This window comes from Bombina bombina, chromosome 1 (genome assembly GCF_027579735.1).
Source record: "Bombina bombina isolate aBomBom1 chromosome 1, aBomBom1.pri, whole genome shotgun sequence".
NCBI lineage: Eukaryota > Metazoa > Chordata > Amphibia > Anura > Bombinatoridae > Bombina > Bombina bombina.
Window position 1 is genome coordinate 1,501,283,154 of NC_069499.1, and position 20,196 is coordinate 1,501,303,349.

At 39.8% G+C, this 20,196-nt stretch overlaps 1 protein-coding gene across 3 annotated transcripts in view; it reads left to right on the forward strand.

The window, feature by feature from the left end:
- Nucleotides 1–20,196, forward strand: part of PRKCA (protein kinase C alpha) — an 897,250-nt gene that overhangs the window by 364,857 nt on the left and 512,197 nt on the right. For all 3 annotated transcript variants that reach the window (XM_053707823.1, XM_053707833.1, XM_053707842.1), the window contains exon 3: nucleotides 2,584–2,666. In XM_053707823.1, the coding sequence (XP_053563798.1) occupies nucleotides 2,584–2,666 (83 nt within the window). The remainder of the gene's footprint in view (nucleotides 1–2,583; nucleotides 2,667–20,196) is intronic.

The following is a 20,196-nucleotide window of genomic DNA, read 5'->3' on the forward strand; positions in this document are numbered from 1 at the left end:
GGTTAGAGAGCTGTATGGGGGGATCAGGGAGGTTGGGTGCTAAGGGGGATCCAACACTGCAGAATCAATAAAAAAATAAAAAAAAAAAAGTAAAAAAAATGCCTTTTTATTTTAGTACTGGCAGACTTTTTGTCAGTACTTAAGATGGCAGTGACAATTGTGAGGTGGGGGAGGGAAGAGAGCTGTTTGAGGGGGGTCAGGGAGGGATCAGGGGGTGGGATATATCAGGTGGGGGGGCTGATCTCTACACTAAAGCAAAAATTAACCATACAAGCTACATAATTAACCTCTTAACTGCTGGGCATAATATAAGTGTGGTGCGCAGCGGCATTTAACAGCCTTCTAATTACCAAAAAGTAATGCCAACGAACAAAGGGGATCCCAGAGAAGCAGTTACAACCATTTGTGCCATAATTGCGCAAGCTGTTTGTAAATAATTTCAGTGAGAAACCTAAAATTGTGAAAAAGTGAACATTTTTTTTTTATTTGATTGCTTTTGGCAGTGAAATGGTGGCATGAAATATACCAAAATGGGCCTAGATCAATACTTTGTTGCATATATATATATATATATATATATATATATATATATATATATATATATATATATATATATATATATATATATATATATATATATATATATAAATAAAGGGTTATTCAGGGATTCCTGAAAGATATCAGTGTTACAATGTAACTATTGCTAATTTTGAAGAAAAAAAATAGTTTGGAAATAGCAAAGTACTACTTGTACTTAATGCCCTATAACTTGCAAACAAAAAAAGCTAAGAACATGTAAATATTGGGTATTTGTAAACTCAGGACAAAATTTAGAAACTACTTAGCATGGGTGTATTTTGGTGGTTGTAGATGTGTAACAGATTTTGGGGGTCAAAGTCAGAAAAAGTGAGCCCCCCCATTTTTTCATTATATTTTATTTTGATAGTAAATTATGATAAGATGAAAATAATGGTATCTTTAGAAAGTCCATTTAATGGCGAGAAAAAACAGTATATAATATGTGTGGGTACAGTAAATGAGTGAGGAAAATTACAGCTAAACACAAACACCGCAAAAATGTAAAAATAGCCCTGGTCCTTAAGGGTAAGATAATTAAAAAATGGTCTAGTCACTAAGGGGTTAAAATTGTTCTAGCTGCAAAAAAGTGCCGTATGGCTAGAGTGCTGATTGGAGAACAATTCAAACCCTTAGCTACAAATAAATCTAATGGGTGGCTGGAGCACAGGGTATTAGAATGGCACAATTAGATTAAAAAGAAGGTTCCAGTGCATCTTTATTAGCAGTGATCAATTAAAGTCCCTGTGAAATATTGCTTAGATTCTGGACCTGATTTAAAGGGGCACTGAACCCAATTTTTTTCTTTCGTGATTCAGATAGAGCATGCAATTTTAAGCAACTTTTTAATTTACTCCAATTATCAATTTTTATTTATTTGAAAAAGAAGGAATCTAAGCTTTTTTTGGTTGAGCACTCTGGACAGCACTTTTTTTATTGGTGGGTGAATTTATCCACCAATCAGCAAGGACAACCCAGGTTGTTCACCAAAAATGGGCCGGCATCTAAACTTACATTCTTGCATTTCAAATAAAGATACCAAGAGAATAAAGAAAATTTGATAATAGGAGTAAATTAGAAAGTTGCTTATAATTTCATGCTCTATCTGAATCACAAAAGAAAAAAATTTGGGTTCAGTGTCCCTTTAAAACATGTAACGTTTACAATCACTTTAAGTGGTGTACTGTACATACATGTGTCTCCTAGGGTACAACTGGGTGATTGCTGCAGGATTGTGTTTGCCAGCTTTGAGGGGTTAGGCTGCTTTTGGGCAAGGCTGGGGGATCTTTGTTTGCGTTATAGTGGTCTGTGTTTAGTTTTTACCTGGTTTCTTTTTGCTTGTTTAAAGATGCCTCATATCAACTTATTCTAGACTGATGACATGACTTGTTTGACTTCTTAAAGGGACATTATATACTAAATACATTTTATAAGCAATTAAGCATAGTATTGAGGTTATTCCCAGCCTTCTAGTCATAGGTGCTGCCATGTTGAAACCTAGCTTTCACTGCATTCAAATGCTGATGTGTATGCACATGTGCAGCAACTCTCCTTCAGATACCTGAAGGGTAACCTAGGTTCCAAAATTGTGGCACCTAAAATCAGAGGGGGACATGAAATGTATTTAATGTCCCTTTAAATAGCAAATATCTTACAGCCAAACAAATGTGCTCATCATGCAATGATTTTGTAGGTTCTGTTGTAGACACTAGTCGATAAAAAAATAAATAAAATACATACACCAAAGAGAAAACCTATACGTTACAATGTAATATGTTCTTTAACATAAGTTAATGGTTAATCCCAGACACTAGGACATCTAACTTTTATATTGAGTTACACTTATTTCTAGGCGAATACGTCTTAAAAATTCAACAATGGTTTTACTGTAGTAAGCTATCTGATGTGTGATATATATATATATATATGTGTGTGTGTGTGTTTAAAGATGTTTTTTATTTTAACAGTAATTGTCAACTCCTTTTTATTTTGTTTTATTTATTGCAGTTTGCTGTTTTGTGGTTCACAAGAGGTGCCATGAATTTGTCACGTTCACTTGTCCCGGAGCGGACAAAGGGCCAGATACAGACGTAAGTGTTTTCATTCTTTTCAATATTTCTTGTATTGTTAATTTTATTATTATTCTTTATTATTGTTATTGTTCGTAGCCAAAGCAGCTTTCTATTACTGAGTCCTGATCTCATTTAGTTTCAATATTTTGTCGTCCAATTGTGTGTAAACAACAACAAATTATTTACCCATTTTCTAAACTTATAAAGTGGGACTGAATACAGGAAACTTTCTTTTGAATTGAAATATAAACTTTTTTTTTTGATCCATGATATTCTTGTGTAGCAGTTATTCTGCCAGCTGACTAGTAGATCACAAGACTGTTGTGCGATTTCTCATTTTCCTCTTAGCCAACAGGAACAATATGGGTCAAGTTATTTGAAATGTAAAATCCGTTTAGTTCAATTATATTCACAAAGGGATTAAACACATAGTAGAGCACTGCCGGTCTCAAGCAGAAAACTGCCGGTAACCCAATTAGCATTTTTATCCGCCATTCTCTGTGGCTTCCGAACAGTACTTAAACTATTTGTTTAACTTCTAAGTGAGGTTTTAAACACGCAGCATTTCAGGGTCGCTACTCACTAGTGTTAAAATGACATGCTCTAATGCAGGGCTTGACAAACCTAGGCACCAGGGATAGAAAGATCAAAAATAAAATGTGCTTTGGTGCAGTTCATTTTGAATTATAAGCATTTTCATAATGTACTTCCGTTAGAAAAAATGCTTCTAGTAAAAGTTATTAGAGTTTTATGCAGCATACACACATATCCTGTTAGGGCTCGTGCACTTTTTGTATTCAAACAGAGCACATTCTCCTTTTCTTAAGTGTTGTTTACTCTGAGCTTGGTCAAGACTACAATATAATACGTTTTTAGTGGTTGTAACAAACCGATACATTACATACATAAGGTTATTCAGGCCTTGTGTTTATAGTAAAATACGTGGCACAACCTATTTGTGTTTTTATTGTGGAAAATGTTTATAGTTTATGTAATAATTAATCAGTTTGTTTAATTTAACTTATTTCTTAATAATTAAAAATATATTTGTACCAGCAATCATTTAATAGAACAGTTAATCTCTTCCATCTTTTATCTTGTTCTTTCCTAAAAATGCAAAAAAATTACATTTAGTAAAGAAGGGAGGTAAAACAATAGGAATCCACTATTAATGAATTCAGCTGATTGTATTTATACCCCAAAAATGTTGTCATTAGATTTTCCAAATAAACATAGATTGAAGGCTCTCATAGGCTGCTGGTGAATTTTAAAGGGACATAAAACCCCCAAAAATGTATTTCCCGAATCAGACTGAACACCAATTTTTAAAAAAAAATAAAATAAATTTGCTTCTATTATCAAATTTAGTCCATGTTATTCTCTGTTGAAGAGATATCTAGATAGGTAGCGTAACCCTTTCTGGAGCACTGCACACAATGCTGCCACCTACTGTTTTTACAATTGTATAACATAGTTATTAAACGGCTGCCAAATATTGTTCTAGTCACGTGCACGCTCCTACACCTTCCTATCTGCTTTTTAAAAAAAAAAAAGGATAGCATGAGAATGAAGAACATTTCATAATAGAAGCAAAGTGGGTTTTACACATTAAAAGTATATGTTTTATAGATCAAATTCTTTATTCTATTAGTCATTACAGATTTTAAAAGCAATCAGTGTAATTAGTCAACTTTGACTGTCTGCACTTGCTACTAATCAGCAGAAAAGTGTTAAAGGGATAGTTAACACAACTTTTTTATTGTATAAAAAGATAGATAACGCCTTTACTACAGCCAACATTGTTATATTAATATGCTTTTTAACATTTAAACCTCTAAATTTCTGTCTGTTTCTAAGCCACTAAAGACAGCCTTTTATCGCATGCTTTTTTATTAGCATTTCACAACATGGGACTGATAGTTCATGTGGGTGATATAGATAACATTGTCCTCATACCCATGGGTTCTGCACAACACAGCACTAAATGACTTAAAGGGACACTGAACCCAATTTTTTTTTTCATGATTCAGATAGAGCATGCAATTTTAAGCAACTTTCTAATTTACTCCTATTATCAATTTTTCTTTGTTCACTTTCTATGTTTATTTGAAAAAGACGGCATCTAAGCTATTTGTTTGGTTCAGGACCCTGGAAAGCACTTATTCATTGGTGGATGAATTTATCCACCAATCAGCAAGAACAACCCAGGTTGTTCACCAAAAATGGGCCGGCATCTAAACTTACATTTTTGCATTTCAAATAAAGATACCAATAAAATAAAGAAAATTTGATAATAGGAGTAAATTAGAAAGTTGCTTAAAATTGCATGCTCTATCTGAATCACAAAAGAAAAAATTTTGGGTTCAGTATCCCTTTAAATCCAAGTCAATAGATAATAAATAAAAAGTCATGTGATCAGGGGGCTGTCCGAAGAGGCTTAGATACAAGGTAATCACAGAGGTTAAAAAGTGTATTAATATAACAGTGTTTTCTGTGCAAAACTGGAGAATGGGTAACAAGGGATTATCTATATTTTTAAACAATAAAAAAATTTGAGTTGACTGTCTCTTTAAGTTATTATTAGAGTATATGGGTTAAATCTTATATTTAAATAAACCTGCTAATGCAATGCTGCAAGGTATGTTGCAAAATTTATAATCATATAATAAGCTTTATAAATTGCGTAAGGCGTTTTCTTTTTTTCTGGATTAGAATGCTTGAATACAAGTGTACGCTGCAGTAGAAAATGAAATTAGACTTTTATGAATCCTATGCCTTGTATTTTATTTATTTAACTTAGTCAAGGTTGGACATTTCCATTTGATCTGTTTAGTTTAAATTTCATACAGATGTTGCTATATATTAAACTAGAAAATGTAATGTCTAACATGAATTGCACTCTCCTCTACATTGAGTTTTGTAAGGTACTCAATGTAATAAGTGTAAAAGGCAAATGATAATATGCAAATATGGACACTCTAAAAAAAACGAAGCAGTTAATTAGGAAGGCTTAAGCGCATGCAGTAGAGAAAATGGCACAGTCAGTGAGAAATGGGGCTAAATTTTGTTTAGAAATATCAGCATAAGGATAGATATGAAATTTATAATACCCTTCACTCCGCCACCCGCTTCAAGTAATTTTTTAATTTTCAGTTTGAATTGTTGTCGAATCAGTGATCTAGGCTAGGTACAACAAAAGTGCCATATGGGGAGAGCACTGATTGGACAATTCAAACCTTTAGCTCACTGAAAAATTTACTTTTAAAGTGGACGGCCGAGTGTTAGAATTTCATAGCTATATTAAAAAGTAAGTTATAGTGCATCTTCATTACATCTGATAAATTAAACTCCATCTAAAATATCACTAACATTCCAGATCTGATTTTAAAAAGGGGAGAGTTTACCATCCCTTTAAGGGTGGAATAGTAAAACATAAGAATGGTGGGAAATAAGCAAATTGCAGACCTTCTTAATTATTACTTCTGTTTTTCTCTTCACAAAAGATTGTGAGGATAGGTCTACATTGAGGGATGCTACTAAAAATGAAAATGTATTTAGCACTAATCTTTTTACAGAAGAAGAGGTTTTATTAAAATTATAACAAATTAAAGTAAAAATGTCAATAGGTCATGATAATATTCATCCAAGATTCATCCAAGAGTTTTAAAGGAACTTTGATCTGTGCTAGATCTGTGTCAAAATTAAACTTTCAATATTCAGATAGAGCACACAATCTTAAACAACTTTCCAATTCACTTACATTATCTAAATGTGTACAATCTTTTTATATGCACATGCACCAGCTTCTACTGAGCATGTGCCAAATTCGCAGGATATATGTATATGCATTTTGTGATTGGCTTATTGCTATCACATGATTCAGTGGGAGGGAAAAAACTTTAAAATGAGTCTACTACTATGTATTTACTGATTATGCAATGTTACTGTGTTTAATGGTCCTTTTAACTGATCTGTTGGATCAGTCAATATTGTTAGGAGTTGTTCCAGATGATTGGAGAATAGTGAATTCCCTTTATAAAAAGGGCATTCAGGAAGAATCTAGTAACTACAGGTCAGTTAGTTTAACTTCAGTATATAAGACAACAACAACCAAGTTACCTGTTTAAGTGGCTAGAACCAGTATCGTAGAGAACAGGAAACTCCTTATGGTAGATAGTTTAGAAGCATTGTCCAGAAACAGACCAGGGTTCAAAGCCAAAGGTTCAGTCCGAATGAAAGGGCAAAACAATCATGTAGTTGCCTTTTCTCCTGCAGCAGCGGATCCCACTTCATTAGCATATTTGGACTGCGTAAGATCTTGAGCAGTGTGGTCCTTAGCTCGCTGAACCAACTGTGCATCTTTACATACAGTGTGGCTCTGGCCGCGCTGCAGCATACTCCCGCTAATAATAGCGCGGGCCCGTTGCAAGAGCAGACAGTGTAAACATAAGAATCTGTGATTTGCTGATGGCTATCACATGATAAAAACTATTCTCATTACATTGCATTTAATAAGGTCCTCAATATAATGACAGTTTTATTAAAGACATACTTTGTATTATATTTTGTGTTTTATAATTGTGTATAAAGTAAAATTAAATTATATACATCTTAAATTAATGTGTAAATTTGGTCACATGCTGTCAGTGGAAAATAAAAATTAACAAAATACATTATTTGAAGAATATGGCTCATTGTATACATAGTAAATAGATATTGTTTTGATTACTATAATTCTTTAAATTCTAAATATTTAGAATTTTTAAATTTGTTGTATGTGCCATCATAATAAAGCAAACTACAAGCAGTCTTTAAAGGGATACTAAACTCAATTTCCTTCCATAAGGCAGGGAGAGTTCACAACTTCATTCCTTACTGTTGGGAAATACAACACCTGGCCACCAGGAGGAGGCAAAGACACCCCAGTCAAAGGCTTAAATATCCCTCCTACTTCCCCTATCCCCTAGTCATTCTTTGCCTTTCGTCACTATTAGACAGAGAAGTGTCAGAAAATTTGGATAGTCCTGTAATGGGTATGTTCCCTTCAAGAAAGGACTGGAGTTTTAACTAATCATGCCAACCTCTCAGTGAGAGTATTGATGAAAGTTAGAGTCTGGAGATGAAGGGAAAGTTTTTCTGCCAACCCATCCAAACTGCTCCTAAGCAATCAGTGTTGACGAGTTTCACTGCTTTCTGTTACACACTCAAGTCCATGTCAGAGCGTTGCTGCAAGACTGTCACACTTGAGAGGCTGTGCCTGTTCCACAGCATGGATCCTGGAGGGTAAGACCGTTTTATATATACACTTTTGCTATACAGGGTCACAGTGTGGCTCCTTTATGCCTCGATAGGATCAAGGGTTAGTATCTCCTTCAGGGAGATTATCTGAACAGCTAGGGGTTATTTATAACTGCTTTAATTTGAGAGTTTTGGGGCTCATAGACTGTGTGCTTTTGACTTAGAACAAACAGGTTTCACTTTCGTTTTTGAGTGTTGCACAGCTCATAATAGCTTAGCGCATTTTTCATAGCAGGGGAAGTCCTGTCCTGCGCACAACGTGACCGGGGACAGTCTTTTATTTTTCTTACGATCCTGCACCAGACATCACTCTTAATGAGAGCGTTTTCACTCTTAGCTGTCTGGGTCTAGGAGGTGGTGAGTGCCCCAGCCATTGGGATTATAAAGGTGCTGTTTTTTTTAATAAAAGCGTTATTTTTGTGTGTCCTTCTATGGATAAATCTTAGCTATGGAGGACTCTGATACTACATTAGAAGGTTCCGCTTTTCTGTACTGATTAATAATTCCTGTTTACATTGTAAGGAGGCCTGCTCAATTTTGTTCCATTTGCCTACACACTGTTCTAAAGTCTAAGAAGAGAGACAAGTCTGCTAATACGCTTAGCGCTATTACCCCTCTGAGCCGTCTACCTCTCAGGAATATTTGTCCTGAGAGATTTCTACCCTTTTTACACTACCCACTCCACATGCAGTTCCCCGCTGCTCAACTAATCCTCCATCTGGAGGGGACTTTTTCCTGCAGACTTTATTGCACAGTTAAAATTGGCGGTGTCTGCGGCCATGAGTGCCTTACCTCCCTCTAGCAAAGGTAACAGCTAGGCTAAACATAGTTCTCCTGACCTAGAATTATTTAAATATTTGTCGGATTTAACTACTTTGTCCCAGCTATCCGAGGATGAGTTAACCTCTGTAGCTTCAGAGGGTGAACTTTCTGAGACTCTAGATTTAAAATTGAGCATCTGCGTTTTTTATTAAAGTAGGTAGGTACACTAGAGGTTCCAGAGGCTAAACTCCCTGAGGAACCTAAGATCCCTAAATTAGACAGGGTTTATGAAGACATGAAGGTCCCTCTGACTTTTTCTGTGCCAGTTAAGATGGCGAACATTATTAGTAACGAATGGGAAAGAATAGGAACTTTTTCCCCCCTTGTCTACTTTTAAAAAATTATTCCCGGTCCCTGACTCTCAATTAGATTTGTGTGGCTCCATCCCTAAGGTGGATGGTGCAATTTCTACCCTGGCTAAGGATACTACTATCCCTCTGGAGGATAGTTCTTCTTTTAGAGAGCCTATGGATAAGAAAATAGAAACTTTTCTGAGGAAGATGTTTCAACATACGTGGTTTTTATTTTAACTGGTGAAAGCTGTAGCCGCGGTTGCTGGAGGAGCTACCTACTAGTGCGACACTCTGTCGGGGCTCATTGAGGTGGAGACTCCCCTCGAGGTTATTCAGGAGAGAATTAAAGCTCTGAGAATTGCTAACTCCTTCATCTAACGCAAATATGCAGATTATTCGCCTAAATGCAAAAGCTTCTGGCTTTGCGGTCCTAGCCTCTGGTTGAAGTCTTGGTCTGCAGATATGACTTCTAAATCCAGACTCCTTTCTCTTTCTTTCAATGGGAAGATTTTATTCGGTCCAGGGCTGGACTACACTATTTTCTGACTAATGGGAAAGAGTCCACTGCTGCATTCATTACTTGTGGGAAATAAGAACCTGGCCACCAGGAGGAGGCAAAGACACACCAGCCAAAGGCTCAAATACTCCTCCCACTTCTCCTAACCCCCAGTCATTCTTTGCCTTTCGTCCTAGGAGGTTGGCAGAGAAGTGTCAGAAGTTTTATTTTTTAAAGAAAGTATTTTTATTTATTTTTGCAATAAGTGTGTGTCTGTCAGGGTTTTTTCCCTGTGTTGCTTGCCATGTGCTGCTGGCAGCCATTTTACTCACCTCTCTTGCTGACTCAGGTGCATACTGTGTGATGCTGCTCATTTCCTGCACTTCCTTTTATTGCCAAACTGGTGTACATTATCCGTGTGAGACAGGATGCAGTCTCAGAATTGTGATGTCATCACTTATTATTTAAAGGGCCTCTGTTTAATATGCTTTGCCCTTGCGTTGTCTCAGACCTGTTTTTGAGAGCTCCTGTGTATAACCTGGCTGTCTGACATCCCTCCTGGTTCCTGATCCCTGGCTTGTTCTTGACTTTGCTGTTCTCCTTGTTCCTGATTCCGGCTCGTCTGACTATTCGCTTTGGCTCCTGACTCGGCTCATCTGACTACCAGCTCTGGTTTTGATTCCTGGCTTGTTATTTTATTTGTGGACATTTATTATTTTTTGCTATTAATAAAGGTGTGATTATTTTTGCACTTCTCGTTTCAGTCTGATTCCTGGCACCCTGACAGTGTCTCATTGAGGGTAGTACTCTTTGCAATGGGACAGGAGTTTTAAGTAGTCCTGTTAGTCTCTCAGTGAGGGCCTGGGCGAATGTTAGAGTCCGGAGATGCAATGGGAGTTCTCTCTGCGACACCATCCTGACTCATATTAACAGCTCCTCTAGCACTTGGCGTTGCCGATCCTTCGCTTCGCTACCTGCTGTCTTCTCTCAAGTCCATGACGGAGGCGACACTACTATCCGTCACACTTGAAGGGCCGTGTTCCTGTTCCACGGCGTAGATTCCGGTAAGATCGTATCATTTTATCAATATGAATGTTATGTTGCTGTGTTACAGATAGGTATGGGTCTCAGTGAGACTCCTCTGTACGGATCTGGGAATCATGGGATAATTTCTTCCTTAGGGGGGATTTGTGAACATGGTGGGGTTCCTTAATCATGTTTTTTATGTGAGTTCCCTGCTTGGTGTAGTGGGTATTGGCTCTGAGGCTGAGACAGGAGAATTGCTTGAAGGATTTAGTGGGGCCTAGTTGCCGCATTTTTCTGGCGCGACTTTTTGGACTTTGCGGTTTACCTTATGACCGGGCGTTGTTACGCTGGGTTTTTATGCTTCCGCATTCCTGACCATCATCCGGTTAGGATATATATATTTTTATTATTTGATTATTCCTTCAGGAATTTCTGGGATGGACTTGCTTTTTATTACTTCCTTGGAAGTTGTTCGCGGACTATTGGGTCCGGAATTTGTGTGCTCTTTGTTGAGTTGTCAGTGACAAATGCTGCGTCTGGCGGGTCCGGCGGGACCTTGAGTGTTTTGATTTATTGTTTGTTTTCACAAACTACACTATGCATCTACATCCGGACCTTCGGGTCCGCATACCGGGAGAGATTGGGCGTGCCACTCTATTCCCAGGGCTTGGTCGGTGGCTTCCGCTGCGTCGCTTCTGGCTCTCCTTTCAGGGGCGATTTTTGGGCTTTGGTCTTCTTGCTACCTTTTGGGTGGTTTAGATTCCTAGTGTCTCTAGACCTCGTTTTGTTCCGCTTTTAAAGGATCCTCTTTGTGGATTAGCGGTGGAGCGCTTTATTGGTATGCGAGACATAACGGGATCATGCCTGCATTCTCTGTGATCCGGCAGCGGTGCTGTGAGGTGGGTAGCCTGTGACTTGCCACGCGGGAACCTGGTTCGCCGCCTTCGCTGCTGGAGGTCTCTTCTAGCTGGAACCCGGTTTTATTGGGGTCGTCTTGTTTCGGTTCTGTTTTTTCCAGAATTTTATCCACCCTCGCGGAGCTTAGGTCTGTGTTGTGGGTTCTATCACCTTGAGATCGGTTCTGCGTTTTTTCGCTGTCCTTTTCTAGTGGGTCTCTGCCTGTGTTTCTGGTCATACTCTTTTGAGGTGGCTGGTGTTGTTTCCTCCCTCTTGTTCAAGGGGGGGGGGGGGGGACTCTGTCCCTGGACCTTTCCCTGTCATTGACAGGTTGGTCTTTCCTTGTGTGGGTGGTCCTTGTTGCGGCGGTTTTGCGGCAGTTGAGGACGTCCCTGGTTATCTCAGGATCCTAAGCTGTGGTTCTGGTCATCTTTTGACTTTTCAGCTGCCTCTGTTTCTTTTGGATGCAGTGAGTCCCTAATGAGGTGCTCTCTGAGCTCTCGGGGAGGTTTGGATTCTCTGAATTTTCCCTCCATGGGGGATGTTTTGTCTAGTAACCTTGTTTTTGCTGGTTCCTTTTCTCCCGAGCTGTGCGATTCTCGTAGGGAGGCGCCTAGGTCTCTTTTTCGATTTGAGGTGAACTCCTTGGTTCCCTCCAGCTGGGGAGCTGGACAAGGGTTTTTTTCCCTTTATCTGTGGCTGCACTATGGCTGCTACTCAGTCTGTGCGGTTTTCTGTTTCTCGAGATACTTTTTGTTCTCTTTCAGTCTCCGACTTGGTCGCGTTTGGCTGATGATGCCCTTTTTTCAAGCTAGTTTAATCTGTCTTTTGGAAGAAAGGGTTCTGGTTAGTTATCCTTCTTCCTTCCTTTGGGGAGTTGTTGGTTAGGGTTCCCTTATGGGGGCATGTGTATGGGATCTGCCTTTGAGCGATAGTGCGCTTTGAGTCCTGTTGGCTCGGTGGTGTTGCATGTGGGTTTTACCCAGGCTTGGGACTGTCATTTGTGTCCTTGGGGCCCTTTTTTTCTTCATGTTTTTGCTCCCTGCTTTTGGATAAAGCGGGACTTTATTTATGGGATGTGGTTCAGTCCTGGTGCCCTCTTACCCTCCTGTTCTTGTCATTCAGTGTCCTCTTTGGCTTGGGTATAATTTTCCCACAAGTAATGAATGAGGCTGTGGACTCTTTCCCATTAGGAAGAAAAACATAAATTATGCTTACTTGATAATTTTATTTTCTTCCTTGGAAAAGAGTCCACAGCCCCTGCACGTTTTTTTTATGGCGTTTATCGTGTATAGTCTTCTGGCACCCTTTCACCTTGATATTTCTTCCACTGGTCCTTGTTCCTCTGCAGAATGACTGGGTGATAGGGGAAGTGGGAGGAGTATTTGAGCCTTTGGCTGGTGTGTCTTTGCCTCCTCCTGGTGGCCAGGTTCTTATTTCCCACAAGTAATGAATGCGGCTGTGGACTCTTTCCCACGGTAGAAAATGAAATTATCAGGTAAGCATAATTTATGTTTTCTACAGTTACCGGAGGGAAGGGTGCTTTACTACCGCAGGATAAGAAGAATAGACCTAAGGGACGGCAATTGTCTAATTTTCGTTCCTTTCGTTCTGACAAATTACAACAGTAATCCTCATCCAGGTCCGAGCAGCCCAAGAGTACTTGGAAGCCGGCTCAGTCCTGGAATAAGTCCAAGCAGAATAAGAAGCCCGCCGAAACCAAATCGGCATGAAGGGGTGGCCCCCGATCTGGGATCGTATCGAGTAGGGGGCAGACTGTTTTTTTTTTTTTTTCCAGACGCTTGGTTCCAGGATGTACAGGATCCTTGGGTTCTGGAGGTTGTATCTCAGGGATACCGGATAGGATTCAAATCTCATCCGCCCAGGGGCAGATTCCTACTCTCCAGACTGTCTACAAAACCAGAAAAGAGGACTGCCTTTTTAGGTTGTGTCAGGGATCTTTCCTCTCTAGGAGTAATTGTCCCGGTACCTACAACAGAAAGAGCTTTGGGGTTTTATTCAAACCTTTTTGTGGTTCCAAAAAAAGAGGGAACTTTTCGTCCAATTCTGGACCTAAAGTGACTAAACAAGTTTTTGAGTGTTCCCTCTTTCAAGATGGAGACAATACGGTCAATCCTTTCTCTGGTTCAGGAAGGACAGTTTATGACCACCATAGACCTGAAGGATGCATACCTTCACGTTTCGATACACAGGTAACATTTTCAGTTCCTGAGGTTTGCCTTTCTGGACCAGCACTTCCAGTTCATAGCTCTTCCGTTTGGCCTAGCTACTGCTCCAAGGATATTTTTGAAGATTCTGGGGGCTCTTCTAGCCGTTGCCAGAACACAAGGTATTGCAGTAGCGCCTTACCTGGACGATATCTTGGTTTAGGCACCATCTTTTTGTCTAGCAGAAGAAGACTCTGAGTCCCTTCTCAGTCTTCTTTGATCACATGGATGGAAGATAAACTTGGAAAATAGTACTCTTACTCCAAGTACAAGGGTGAATTTTCTGGGGACAATAATATACTCCATATCCATAAGAATATTTCTCACACATCAGAGACGTTGCAAGCCAACTACTGCATGTCTTGCCCTCCAGGCCTCCTTAAGACCCTCAGTGGCCCAGTTAATGAAGGTGATTGGACTCATGGTGTCCTGTATGGACATCATTCCCTTTGCCAGATTCTGGCTCAGACCCTTACAACTATGCAAGCTGAGACAATGAAACGGCGACCATTCAGATCTGTTTCAACAGATTGTGCTGGACAGCCTTTTGAGAGATTCGCTCTCTTGGTGGCTCTGTCCAGGTCATCCATCCCAAGGTACGTGCTTCTTGAGACCGTCCTTGGCGATTGTGACTACGGGCGCAAGCCTTTCCGACTGGGAGCCATTTTTTGATGCCAAGAAGGCACAAGGGCTGTGGACTCAAGAGGAGTCCTCCCTTCCGATCAATATATTGGAACTCCGGGCAATCTTCAATGCCTTGAAGACTTGGCACCTTCTGGGTTTGTCCCAGTTTATCAGATTCCAATCAGACAATATAACCTTGGTTGCCTATATCAACTATCAGGGGGGGAACGAAAAGCCCCTTGGCTATGAGGGAAGTATCTCAGATACTAGAGTGGGTGGAGACTCACAAATGTATGCTGTTAGCGATCTACATTCCGCATCAACTGGGAAGCGGACTTCCTCAGCAGGCAATCCTTTCACCCAGGGGAATGGTCTCTCCACCCTGAGGTGTTTGCAGAGATATGCAGCGAGTGGGGATGCCGGAGATAAATCTCATGGCATCCCGCCTCAATACCAAGCTACCCAGGTACAGGTCGTGGTCGAGGGATCCTCAAACGGAACTGATAGATGTTGTATCAGTACCATGGAGTTTCAGACTGATATATCTTTTTCCTACATTATCACTTCTCCCTCGTGTGGTGGCTTGCATGAAGCAGGAGAGCATCAATGATTATGATTGCTCCATCATGGCCGAGAAGGACCTGGTTTGCGGATCTGGTGGGGATGTCCTCATTTCCTTAATGGAGGTTACCTTGTCGCAGAGATCTGCTGATACAGGGTCCCTTCGTTCATCAAAATCAAGATTCTCTGAGGCTGACTGCGTGGAGATTGAACGCTCAGTCTTAGCCAAGAGAGGGTTTTCTGACAGTGTTATCGACACTCTGGTTCAGGCTCGTAAGCCAGTTACTCGTCTTATCTACCATAAAGTGTGGAGGACTTACTTGTACTGGTGTGAAGTGTGTGTGACTTTTCCTGGAATAAGGTTAAGGTTGCCAGAATTTTATCTTTTTTCCAGGATGGACTGGAGAAGGGTCTATCTGCTAGTTCCCTGAAGGGAAAGATATTAACCCTGTTAGTGTTACTCCACAAGAGATTGGCTGAGCTTCTGGATGTGAATTTCTTTGTTAAGGCTCTGACTAGGATCAGACCTGTGTTTAGATCTGGTGCTTCGCCTCGGGGCCTCAATCTTGTTCTTAGTGTTTTGCAGCAGGCTCTGATTGATCCTATGTATACTGTTGACATAAAATTGTTATCTTGGAAGGTTCTTTTTTTGTTGGCTATTGCCTCTGCGCGCAGAGTTTCTGAGATTTCTGCTTTGCAATGTGACCCCCTTATCTTGTTTTCCATGCTAATAAGGCGGTTTTACATACTAAGGTGGTGTCGGATTGTAACATTAATCAAGAAATTGTTGTTCCTTCTTTGTGTACTAATCCTTCTTCAGCAAAGGAATGCTTGCTTCACAATCTGGATGTGGTTTGTGCCTTGAAGTTCTATCTTCAGGCTACTAAGGAATTCAGACAATCTTCCTCTTTGTCATCTATACGGGGAAGCGTAAGGGGAAAAAGGCTACTACAACTTCCCTATCTTTCTGGTTGAGGAGTGTCATCTGCTTAGCTTATGAGACAGCGGGGCGACGCTTCTTGAGAGGATTACGGCTTATTCCACTAGAGCAGTGGCTTCCTCCTGGGCTTTTAAGAACGAAGCCTCTATGGATCAGATTTGTAAAGCGGCTACCTGGTCCTCCTTACACACTTTTTCTAAATTTTACAAGTTTTATTTGTTTGCTTCGGCTGAAGCAGCTTTCGGGAGAAAAGTTTTGCAGGCTGTGGTGCCCTCAGAATAGGGTCCGCCTCTTTTTTTTGTTCTCTCCCGTTATTCCTTCAGTGTCCTCTGGAGCTTGGGTATAGTTTTCCCAACAGTAAGGAATGAAGTCGTAGACTCTCCCTGCCTTATGGAAGGAAAACATAATTTATGCTTACCAGATAAATTCCTTTCCTTTCTGGTAGGGAGAGTCAACGACCCCGCTGTTATTTATTTTTGATGGGCGGCTCCTTTTTTTATACTATTTCTTCTGGCACCTTTATACCCTGATGTTTCTCCTACTTTTCCTTTTTTCCCTCAGCAGAATGACTGGGGGATAGGAGAAGTGGGAGGGATATTTAAACCTTTGGCTGGGGTGTCTTTGCCTCCTCCTGGTGGCCAGGTGTTGTATTTCCCAACAGTAAGGAATGAAGTCGTTGACTCTCCCTGCCAGGAAGGAAAGGAATTTATCTGGTAAGCATAAATTTATGTGTTTTTTTTCTTTTATGATTCAAATAGAGCATGCAATTTTACACAACTTTCTAATTTACTCCTATTAACAATTTTTCTTCATTCTTTTGATATCTGTATTTGAAAAAGCAGGAATGAAAGCTTAGGAGCCGGCCCATTTTGTTTTTAGCACCTGGGTACCACTTGCTGATTGGTAGCTAAATGTAGCCACCAATCAGCAAGTGCTATCCAGGTGCTGAATAAAAAATAGGCTGGCTCCTAACCTTTAATTTCTGCTTTTTCAAATACCAAGAGAACGAAGATTGATAATAGAAGTAAATTAGAACGTTGCCTAAAAATGCATGCTCTATCCGAATCATAAAAGAAAAAAATTGAGTTTAGTATACCTTTAAAGGATTAGTAAATACAGTAGATTTACATAATCAGTAAAGGCATGATAAAAAGACAAAGCAATAACACTTTTAAATATATGTTTCTGGAAAATTTCAGTCATGTCTATTTCCACTCCCCTGTATCATGTGACATCCAACAGCCAATCACAATTGCATATACGTATATTCTGTGAATTCTTGCATATGCTCAGTAGGAGCTGGTGACTCAAAAAGTGTAAATATAAAAAGACTGTGCACATTTTGTTAATGTAAGTAAATTGGATAGTTGTTTAAAATTTCTGCTCTTTCTGAATCATGAAAGTTTAATTTTGACTTGAGTGTCTCTTCAATAGTTTTTTCTATATTACCTATCTTGGGATTCTTAGTAGTCTGTTGTCTTCCTGGATTATCAGGGTGAATAATATATTTGCCAATAATTTTGATAAGCTACACGCTTAGAAAAATTTAATTGTCTCTCTGTGGCTTAATTATAATTGAGCTATTTTGATGTCCTGTGAAATCAGAGCTGAAAAAAAAGCTTTAAAATGTTGAATACTATCATTTAGGAGACAATAGACCCAATCAGTGGATTGCCCATCATAAATCTAGACTAACTTTGAAGCCCGCTAACATCATTAAATATACATTAAAAATCTATAGCAACTCTTAAAATACTTTATTTTATTTTGCTGCAAACAAACTACACAGACTGCAAGTGTTACTTTATTGTGGTTGTATTGTGAGCCTTTAAGCGACATGAAACACAATTTTTCTTTCTTTCATGATTCAGATAGGGCATACAATTTTAACCAAATTTTCAATTTACTTCTATTATTCTATTCATTTTCTATCCTTTAAGAAAGAGCAAAGCACATGGGTGAGCCGATAATATAAGGCATATACAGACATGGCCAAAAGTATTTGTACCCTTGCATTGTAAAGGATTGGTGCCCTTGCATTGTAAAGGATTGGTGCCCTTGCATTGTAAAGGATTGGTGCCCTTGCATTGTAAAGGTTTGGTGCCCTTGTATTGTAAAGGATTGGTGCCCTTATATTGTAAAGGATTGGTGCCCTTGTATTGTAAAGGATTGGTGCCCTTGCATTGTAAAGGATTGGTGCCCTTGTATTGTAAAGGATTGGTGCCCTTGTATTGTAAAGGATTGGTGCCCTTGTATTGTAAAGGATTGGTGCCCTTGCATTGTAAAGGATTGGTGCCCTTGCAATGTAAAGGATTGGTGCCCTTGCTATGTAAAGGATTGGTGCCCTTGCATTGTAAAGGATTGGTGCCCTTGCATTGTAAAGTATTGGTGCCCTTGCATTGTAAAGGATTGGTGCCCTTGCTATGTAAAGTATTTTTGCCCTTGCATTGTAAAGTATTGGTGCCCTTGTATTGTAAAGGATTGGTGCCCTTGTATTGTAAAGGATTGGTGCCCTTGCATTGTAAAGCATTGGTGCCCTTGCATTGTAAAGGATTGGTGCCCTTGCATTGTAAAGGATTGGTGCCCTTGCATTGTAAAGTATTGGTGCCCTTGCATTGTAAAGTATTGGTGCCCTTGCATTGTAAAGGATTGGTGCCCTTGTATTGTAAAGTATTGGTACCCTTGCATTGTAAAGTATTGGTGCCCTTGCATTGTAAAGTATTGGTGCCCTTGCATTGTAAAGTATTGGTGCCCTTGCATTGTAAAGTATTGGTACCCTTGCATTGTAAAGTATTGGTGCCCTTGCATTGTAAAGTATTGGTGCCCTTGCATTGTATGTATGTATTGGGTACTTGTAAAGCGCGGCTAATCACCCGTAAGGGTCTCAAGGCGCTGCTCATTTTATCAACCTCAGGAGGATGAAAGGCTGAGTGGACCTCGCCGGGGATCGAACCTGCAACCCTTGGGTTGCTACAGAACTTAGCCACAGTGCCTTAGCATGCTGAACTATCTGTCCGGCATTGTAAAGGATTGGTGCCCTTGCATTTTAAAATATTGGCACCCCAGCACTTTAAAGTATTGGTAACCTTGCATTTCAACAGAGAAACAAAGAAAAGAATGGAGCTTGACAAAATGCATGTTGACAAGTCACAGTCCCTCTGGGACAATGCCCTTTGGGCAGACAAAACAAAAGTAAAGCATTTTTTTTGGCAAAACACATCAACACCATGTTTACAGAAGGTAAAAAGAAGATTTTAAAGAAAAGAACACCCTTTCTACTGTTATGCTTTGGGGTTGCTTTGCTGCCTCTGACACAGGGTGCCTAGAATCTGTGCAGGGCACAATGTAACAAGAAGACTATCAAGGCATTCAGGATCAAAACATACTGCCCAGTGTCAGGAAGCTGTGTCCCAGTTCCAGTTCATCGGTCCTCCAGCAGGATAATGACTGAAACATACCTCAAAAAAGCACCCAATGATGGATTAGAAGAAAACATTGGACTGTTCGAAGTGCCCTTCTATGAATCAAGCTCTGAATCCCATTGAATATTTGTGGAAAGAGTTGAAACTCACAGTTGGGAAAAGGCACCTATCAAACCTGAGAGAACTGGAGCAATTAATCAAGAAGAGTGAGCCAAAATCCCAGTCAAAAAGTGTAGAAATCTGATTCAGAGCTATAGAAAGCGCTTGATTGCAGTTATTGTCTCATAACATTTATGGCTTTGACCTTGTTATTTGGTAACTAGAAGGCGCTAATTGTAGCTGCGCACCGCATTTCTGAAATTCCCCGCTGGGAAGGGGTTAATTAGCTGATATGGGTAATAGTATTGTAATGTAGGTATTACCCTCCCACCTCCCTGATTCCTCCCAAACAGTGCCCCCCCCCCCCACACACACACACACCCACACTCGTCACCACAATCTCAGGTACTTTCAGACAGTCTGCCAATATGATGTTTTTTTAAAAAAAAGTTTTTATTTTCTACAGTGTAGAATCCTCCTTACCCTCCCACCTCCCTGATCCCTCCCAAACAGATCTCTAACTCTCTCGATTGTCTCCTCCATATTAGGTACTGGCAGCTGTCTGCCGCGATCCTATTGTAGGGCACTTTTCTCTCCTCTCATAATCCCCTTTGCGGTGTAAGGACCCAACCCTCCCTCTCTTCTAATCATTTCTTTTCTGTAACACAGGGAACCCTTTGCTTCTCTATATTAATCTGATGGCACAAGTTGCCAGTTGTCATTCTCAAATCAGGAAGACAGCCCCTGAAAACAGAAAATGACTATAGGGGACCTGAGGACAAAATTTAGGCATTATACAAATCAAAGATTATTTAAAAAAAAAAAGAAGAGAGAAATGTCTT